This window comes from Cydia amplana, chromosome 15 (assembly GCF_948474715.1).
Source record: "Cydia amplana chromosome 15, ilCydAmpl1.1, whole genome shotgun sequence".
Classification (NCBI taxonomy): domain Eukaryota; kingdom Metazoa; phylum Arthropoda; class Insecta; order Lepidoptera; family Tortricidae; genus Cydia; species Cydia amplana.
This window is the reverse complement of record NC_086083.1, coordinates 9,825,916-9,833,822: the sequence shown is the minus strand read 5'-3', so window position 1 is coordinate 9,833,822 and position 7,907 is coordinate 9,825,916. Positions and strand designations below refer to the sequence as shown.

General features: G+C 42.3%; 1 protein-coding gene across 1 annotated transcript; it reads left to right on the top strand.

The window, feature by feature from the left end:
• Positions 1 to 487: 487 nt before the first annotated feature.
• Positions 488 to 7,046, top strand: LOC134654552 (uncharacterized). Its single transcript, XM_063510004.1, has 2 exons — positions 488 to 4,863; positions 6,579 to 7,046. Exons 1-2 carry the CDS (start codon positions 897 to 899, stop codon positions 6,698 to 6,700), a joined length of 4,089 nt encoding a protein of 1,362 aa, XP_063366074.1. The 5' UTR covers positions 488 to 896; the 3' UTR covers positions 6,701 to 7,046.
• Positions 7,047 to 7,907: the final 861 nt, after the last annotated feature.

Sequence of the window (7,907 nt, the reverse complement as noted above, 5' to 3'; positions counted from 1 at the left end):
CCATCACGAGGCCTTATGAAGCTGAGATATAGCTTTTTTTTCCTTTAACGCACGTCGTAAGTATGTTTTGACTGTCAGCATGTTAAAAGTTAGCTGATAAATGCCACAATAGTACATTAATTACATACCTAGGGAGGTGAATTCGTGATGAATGTAGATAGATAGATATGCGATCTGGGGCTTTACGAATTACCACCCGTGGTTTGTCTAAAGTTTTACGTCTAGCCTTGGCCAGGAAGTGAGATTTTACGGGCGGTTAAAAGTTTTAACCGATCACACAAAGTTTTGACGTTTGGCATCTCTTGTTTAATCTTTTGTGACATTTGTTTTTTGAAGTGAAAACTTCTATAGCGGCGCTGGGCACTTTTTGAGGTGGGGATGATAAACTCGAGACAGCGTAAGGCGATCACGTAACCGTAAGGGGAGTATGGCGATCACGTGACCGTAAGCCCCGTAAGGTGGCCACTCATAATTTAAATGGCATTTAAATCAATTGTAGACGGCAGAACCTGAAAAAGAAGCTTAAAACTAATACTTACCTATACTTATTTCTATATATACCTTTTTTACTTACCTACTATGTATGATGATATACTTCTTATATAAATAAATCTATACTTACGCATTGAATGGTGAGCGCGAGCGACATGCTATACTATATATATACATACCAAGATGCATAGATGCATACGTACCTGTATCGAACCCAATTTAGTTGCTAACTGACCACTGTCACACACAGACGCTGTCCCTCGCGGCCGCTATACCTATTTTTCATTTATCATACTTACTTGTTTTTCTCCTGCTACTCTTCTTCCCTGCACCCCTTTCACCGTCTACAGTCTACAAAGTGGTCTTCGAGCCCGGATCTGGAAATTACCTGACCGCCGCGCAAGATGGTGAACACCCGCAGAAATGTAAAAAAAGAACGTGAAAAGCAGGAACTTGATATGAAACGGGCGGAGAAGGAGGAAAGTGATGTGAAGCAACTCACTAAGGAGTCTACCGATGAAAACTCAAAGAAAAACGTTAAGGAATTCGACAAGACTTACGTAGCACCCGATCCAGGAGAGGGTACTTCAAAAATGTTTTTGAACCCGGCTGATAAAGAGCCCCAACACCCATCCGGTTCACGCTGTAGCAATCGCTCGAAGTCGAAGAATTCTCCGTCGTTTAAGAGTACATTATTGGATGAACGCAAAAATTTAAAAATAAAAGCTGCTGAAGAGTTAGCTCGCATACAATCGGAATTGGTTCAAAAGAAACTAGCGGCAGATCTAGCAGCCTTGGAAGAAAAATACAGTCACATATCGTCGTCGAAGTCAAGTGAAAAGAAGAGTAATGGAAGTGAAATTGTGAAGTGGATCGACCAAGGTCAACAAGTGCTTCAACAGGCTCGCGAGGAGGGTGACGTCACTAGCCGCCCGCCGGCGCCTGCCGCCAACGACCCAGAAGCCACCGTGTCTATGCTGGCACAGGCCCTCAAGGATCTCACAGCTTCCACCTGCAAACAAAACAATAATTTAATTAGTCGTTTGAGTACACCGCGAGAACTACCTACCTTCTCCGGTGATGCTATGGAGTGGCTAAACTTCAAACAATCCTTTGATGAATCTACGGAACTCTGCAATTACAGCACTAAAGAAAACATGTGGCGTTTGAGGAAATGCCTCGTCGGCGCGGCACGAGAAGCAGTAGCCGCATTACTTACCAGCGGTTCGTCGCCCGACACCATCATAGCAACCCTCCAACTGCAATTTGGAAACCCAGAATTAATTATAAATAAAATCATGAATGATATCAAGAAGATACCTGCATTACCTCAAGATTATATTGGGGACCTCGTGAAATTCTCAATAAAAATTAAAAACTTCATGGCAGCAGTGAAAACGCTCAACCGAGATGAGTACCTAAAAGGCGTCAGTATTTGTACAATCGTCTTATCAAAGTTACCGACTGCCTTACTCACTAAGTGGTCTGATTATTATTATAAACAAAAAGAAATTAAAGGCGACATCAAGCTGAACAAGTTGGAATTATTATCACAGTTCCTCTCAGAAGAAGCTACAAAAATTACTGAATCTGGTATCAGTTTACTAAACATGAAGCAAATAAATTACAGTGCTGATAAAAGTGGATTTAAACAACATGCAGTTTGTACGACAAGTCAACAAACAGAAAAATGCAAGTTTTGCAAGTTATCCCCTCACAGCCTACTTAATTGTAGGCTATTTAAAAAGTCGTTACGCAAAGAGCGATGGAACTTTGTGAGAAATAACGGAATTTGCTTTAAATGCTTATCAGCTGATCATGATAAGGACACCTGCCAAGCGCCGATGTGCGACAAGGACGGCTGCGCACAGCCACACCATGCACTACTTCATTACCCTATCAACAAACAAGCCCCGAAGCAAGTTCACGCCGTGGATGTTATCGCCGAAGATAAGGAGGTGGACCAGATGGAGCCCGAGGAAGACTCACAATCCTCACAGCCCGAAAGTGAAACCGCGTCTGAGAACAGTATTGTGGCGAACGTCAGTGATAATAACAACAAAGTATTTTTAAAAGTTGTTCGTGTCAATGTTCACGGTCCTAAGGGTGTGATCACAACGCACGCCTTTTTAGACGACGGGTCGGCAATTTCATTGATTTCGGAAAACGTGGTAAATCGAGTGGGGTTGACTGGAAAAACTCAAAATTTGCATTTACGTGGTGCCTGGAACTCTGGAGAAATCTTGTGCAAATCGGAACTAGTGGACTTAAAAATATCAAACGTGGACAACGAATGTTTTGAATTACGTGCTCGGAAAATGGCGGAACTGAATATACCAGTGCAAAAGTTATCTAAAATAAACATTAAAAACTACGAACACTTAAGTGAATTAAATAACTACTATTATCAAAATACGGATGTGAAACCGGAACTATTGATCGGACAAGATTATTATCACCTAATTATGCCTTTAAAAATAATTTCGCGTGAACGGAACGAACCTTGTGCTACGTTGACTGTTTTGGGATGGTGTGTGCACGGCCCTATAAATCAAGCCCCGTCAAAGCAGCGCACTGCAAGCGACATCCTTCTCGTGTCTCGCTCTCCCGCGCGCGCGCATCGTTCTCTCTCGCTCGCTCCTGGCAAGTTAGGCGCATCACCCGTTATCAATGAAGCCGGCCGCCTTACCTACGATAACAGCGGCCTGCCCGGCGCCAGCGCGCACGCCGCCCCTGCAAGTACATGTGCATCAGCCGTGTTGCCACCGGCCGAGCAAACTTGTTTTGATGAATCTGCAGTTTTATTTATTGATGCCAGCGAGCTCGCTGATAATTACAACGCAGATGTGTTATTACACGAAACAGTGAGAAATTATTTTAACTTAGAAAGTGTCGGAGTAACTTCAAAAAAGAGAGAAAATAAAGAAGAACAACATGCAATTTCTATTTTGAATGACACGGCGAAGTTAAAGAATGGCAGATGGGAAGTGGGACTTCCCTGGAAAAGTGAAGAAAAATTAGTGGAATCTTACTCAACTGCGGAAAGAAGGTTAAAATCCGTGGAGAAGCGATTACGAAGTAACGAAGAATATGCTTCGAGATATCGCGAGCGAATAAGACATTTATTTGAAAATGATTACGCAAGAGAAGTAAAACCGGAAGAAAGTGGGAATAGAATTTGGGTAATTCCCCACTTTGGAGTGGATAATCCGAGAAAGAAGAAACTGAGATTAGTTTTTGACTGTGCTAGTATTTCTCATGGAAAATGCCTAAATGATTATTTGCTTCAAGGTCCTGATTTATTAAACTCGCTTTATGGGATTATGTTACGATTCAGAGAAAACCCCATAGGAATAACGGGTGACATTCGTGACATGTTTCTAAGAATTAAAATAAGAGAAGAAGATCAACACGCCTTGAGATTTTTATGGCGCGACAGTCAAGATCAACCAATAAAACAATATGTTATGACGTCACTTTTATTTGGAGGAAATTGCAGCCCATTTATTGCACAATTTATAAGAGATAAGAATGCTCAACAATTCATCGAAACTAAGCCTAACGCCGTCCGAGCTATTATGCATAGTCATTACGTAGACGATTTCATAGACTCGCTGCCCACAGAAAGCGAAGCGATAAATATTATTGATGATGTTTCTACGGTGCATAAATTCGGAGGATTTGAGATACGTGGCTGGACAAGTAACAACAAAAATGTTTTGTCACACTTACCTAAAGATCAATTAAGTACTAACGGAGAAAGTTTGCTGGTAGATGGCGAAAATAAAACTCAACGAACTTTGGGATTATTATGGGACCCATCGCAAGATACTTTGGCAGTTGATGTGTCTCTTAAAAACATACCCGAAGACATCCTGGAATTCAAGAAAATGCCGACAAAACGAGAAATTTTACGCATCACTATGTCAATTTATGATATATTTGGTATATTGGCACCTGTAACAATAAAAGGAAAAATATTACTAAAGTCAATCTGGAAGACCGCCCTATCGTGGGACGATAAAATATCTGAAGAACTATATATTGAATTTAAACACTGGATCACCGACCTAAAGAGTGTTGTGCACCTCAACATACCAAGATGGTATTTTACTACGTCTGCAAATTTCATAACGAGTGCGAAAGAGACAACTAGCATTCTGGAACTTCATATGTTTTGTGATGCAGCGCCGACCGCCTTCGCAGCTGTTGCATACTGGAGGCTTGTGAGTGCGAACGGAGATGTGTGCGTGTCCCTTATCGCTTGCAAAAATAAGATTTCATCAATGAAAAGATTGTCTATACCGCGTTCGGAATTAGAAAGCGCATTGATAGCGGCGCGCTTAGCTAAAACTATAAAGGATGAACATCGTATAAAATGCGACCGGACGTACTTCTGGACTGACTCATCTTGTGTTCTGCACTGGATTAGAAATCACAATCGCAATTATAAAGAATATATCGCTAACAGACTTGGGGAAATCGACGAACATACCAGTTCGTTGGAATGGCGATACGTTCCTTCACATTTGAATATCGCTGACATAGCTACAAAGAAAACACAGTACATGCTACGCGCCGATTGCGAGTGGTTAAGAGGACCTGCATTTTTATATCACAAGGAAGATCAATGGCCGAAAGACATTTTAACTCCGGAAATAAACAAAGATGACCTTGAAATTGCATTGATGGTGCAACCGGAAGCTATAACCCTTGACATACCTGAACCTGAGAGATTTTCTTCATGGATACGGCTCGTACGCGCCACCGCTGCTGTTCTGAAATTTATAAACAAAATAAAAAGGTTAGACACCTGTGAAGCGACTATAATAGAACGCGCAGAATGCTTAATATTGAAGTACTCGCAGTTACAATCGTTCGGTGCGGAGATGGCCTTACTCGCTAAAGAAAAAACATTAAATAAAAATAGCTTACCTGTACTACTTACCTTAGCTCCGTACCTGGACGAAAATGGACTGATGAGAGTCGGAGGCCGAATCGACGCGGCGTCTGATATATCTCCTGAAATGAAAAGACCCATAATTTTGGATGGAAGAAACTATGTGACCAGATTAATAGTGAAGTTTTATCATGAAAATGCTGCTCATAGCTACCAGGAGATGGTCGTCAACGAACTCAAACAAAAATACTGGATCATTCGTATTAGACCGACCGTGAAATATGTAGCCGCCAGGTGTATGACTTGTAGAATTCAAAAAGCTCAACCGGAAGTTCCCCGCATGGGCGAGCTACCCGAGGCCAGAATGGCCCATCATCAACGACCATTTTCTAACACCGGTCTAGATTTATTTGGTCCGATGGATATTACCGTTGGCCGACGCCGAGAGAAGCGCTACGCAGTATTGTTTACGTGTTTGACGATAAGAGCAGTTCATATAGAACTAGTACATTCACTCAGCACGGATTCGTTAATTTTAGCCTTACGAAGGATGGCGGCAAGACGAGGTTGGCCAAAACAACTTTTTTCTGACAATGGAACCAATTTGAGAGGAGCCAATACAGAAATTAAATTAGCCGCTGAAGAATTGGACAAGCCACTACTTACAACCTACGCGGCAAATCGTGGAGTTACGTGGAATTTCATTCCACCTGCGAGCCCCCATATGGCAGGTGCCTGGGAACGAATAATACGCTCGATTAAAACGACCTTGAAGGTGACCTTGAAGGAGAGGGCTCCACGTGAAGAAGTACTACTTACGCTTTTGGCAGAAGCGGAGAACATGGCAAACAGCCGGCCTTTAACTCATGTCTCAGTGGAACCAAACTACCCCGAAGGACTGACCCCTCATCATTTTTTACTTGGGACTTCATCAAACTTACCGCTGATGGGATCATTCGATGATTCAGATTTTTTCTTGAGACGACAGTGGCGAATATCCCAAAGACTGGCAGATATGTATTGGAGCCGATGGGTAAAAGAAGTGTTGCCAACGATGCTACCCCGTCAAAAATGGCATGACGAGTGCCGCGCATTACAAGTAGGTGATCTGGTGCTGATCGCAGACCCAAACGCTCCCCGAAACCACTGGACGCGCGGCCTGGTACAAGAGGTGTGTCCCGGCAAGGACGGACGGGTGAGGACAGTCCATGTAAAAACAAAATCCCGAGTGTTGGTGAGACCAGCAGCTCGCATAGTACGCCTACCAGTGTGAGTACTGCCGAAGCAGTACTGGGCGGGAGATTGTAGACGGCAGAACCTGAAAAAGAAGCTTAAAACTAATACTTACCTATACTTATTTCTATATATACCTTTTTTACTTACCTACTATGTATGATGATATACTTCTTATATAAATAAATCTATACTTACGCATTGAATGGTGAGCGCGAGCGACATGCTATACTATATATATACATACCAAGATGCATAGATGCATACGTACCTGTATCGAACCCAATTTAGTTGCTAACTGACCACTGTCACACACAGACGCTGTCCCTCGCGGCCGCTATACCTATTTTTCATTTATCATACTTACTTGTTTTTCTCCTGCTACTCTTCTTCCCTGCACCCCTTTCACCGTCTACAGTCTACATCAATAAAGAAAAATTCAATGTTATTTGACATTTATGTTGCGGACTCCTTTTCAAGACTACCTATGTTCAAATAATTTGACGTTGTCATGGCAGTATGTAAACATGTCAATGAAAAAGTGTGATCTTATTTGAGAATGATAATAATATATAATAAATAAATAGAATACCTCCGCTAAACGTATGTATCGTGTTACCGGGCGTCGGTAACATAGTGAGGTGAGTTTTCACTTCTATCGGCACTCCCGGAGTGCAACCGTTGTTGCTTGTTTTTGTTTTGGCACCTTGACAGAGTAAGTAAACGTGAAATGTTTTGTAGGTGCCTAAGAAATGAAACAAAAAAAAAATAGAATATTTTCTGAGCACTTTTGTCGTAACGTTGAGGAACAATTCACTGGGCTCACTGACAATCCAACCTCTAGACTGAGCTTAGGCCAATTCTTTCATGAAACCGATGCTGCCAAAAATACGGGGGTGCGGGGGGACGAGGTGAGCGAATCCCGTGCCGAGATTGGTCCGTTCAAAGACACGGACCAATCACGGCACGGGATTAACTGGAAGATGGAGTAACGCTACCGTATGTGTGGCAGAGGGGGTAGCGCGACTATGCTATGCTATGTCTAGAGGTTGGATTGTCTGTGACTGGGCTGGTATTTCAGAGTCATATTGCTTTTAATGAAGTACAGGCACCTGAGGATTTTTGTTTAATAAAAGTAAAAGGTAAAGGGGAGGAGATAGTGGGGTCCAGGGTGACTGCAATTTGCTGATTAAAGGGAGAACGTTCATATCATTGATCTGATTATAAGGAACGAACTTCGTAAAGCAGAAAATCTGTTTTTTTTTTCATTGACCACGATGGT

Bases quoted from the DNA above. Each gene is read 5' to 3' on its own strand.
- LOC134654552 (XM_063510004.1), top strand. From the start codon at position 897: ATGGTGAACACCCGCAGAAATGTAAAAAAAGAACGTGAAAAGCAGGAA. The intron at 4,864-6,578 runs GTATAAAATGCG...TGTCCCGGCAAG, and splicing joins AACTATAAAGGATGAACATC to GACGGACGGGTGAGGACAGT.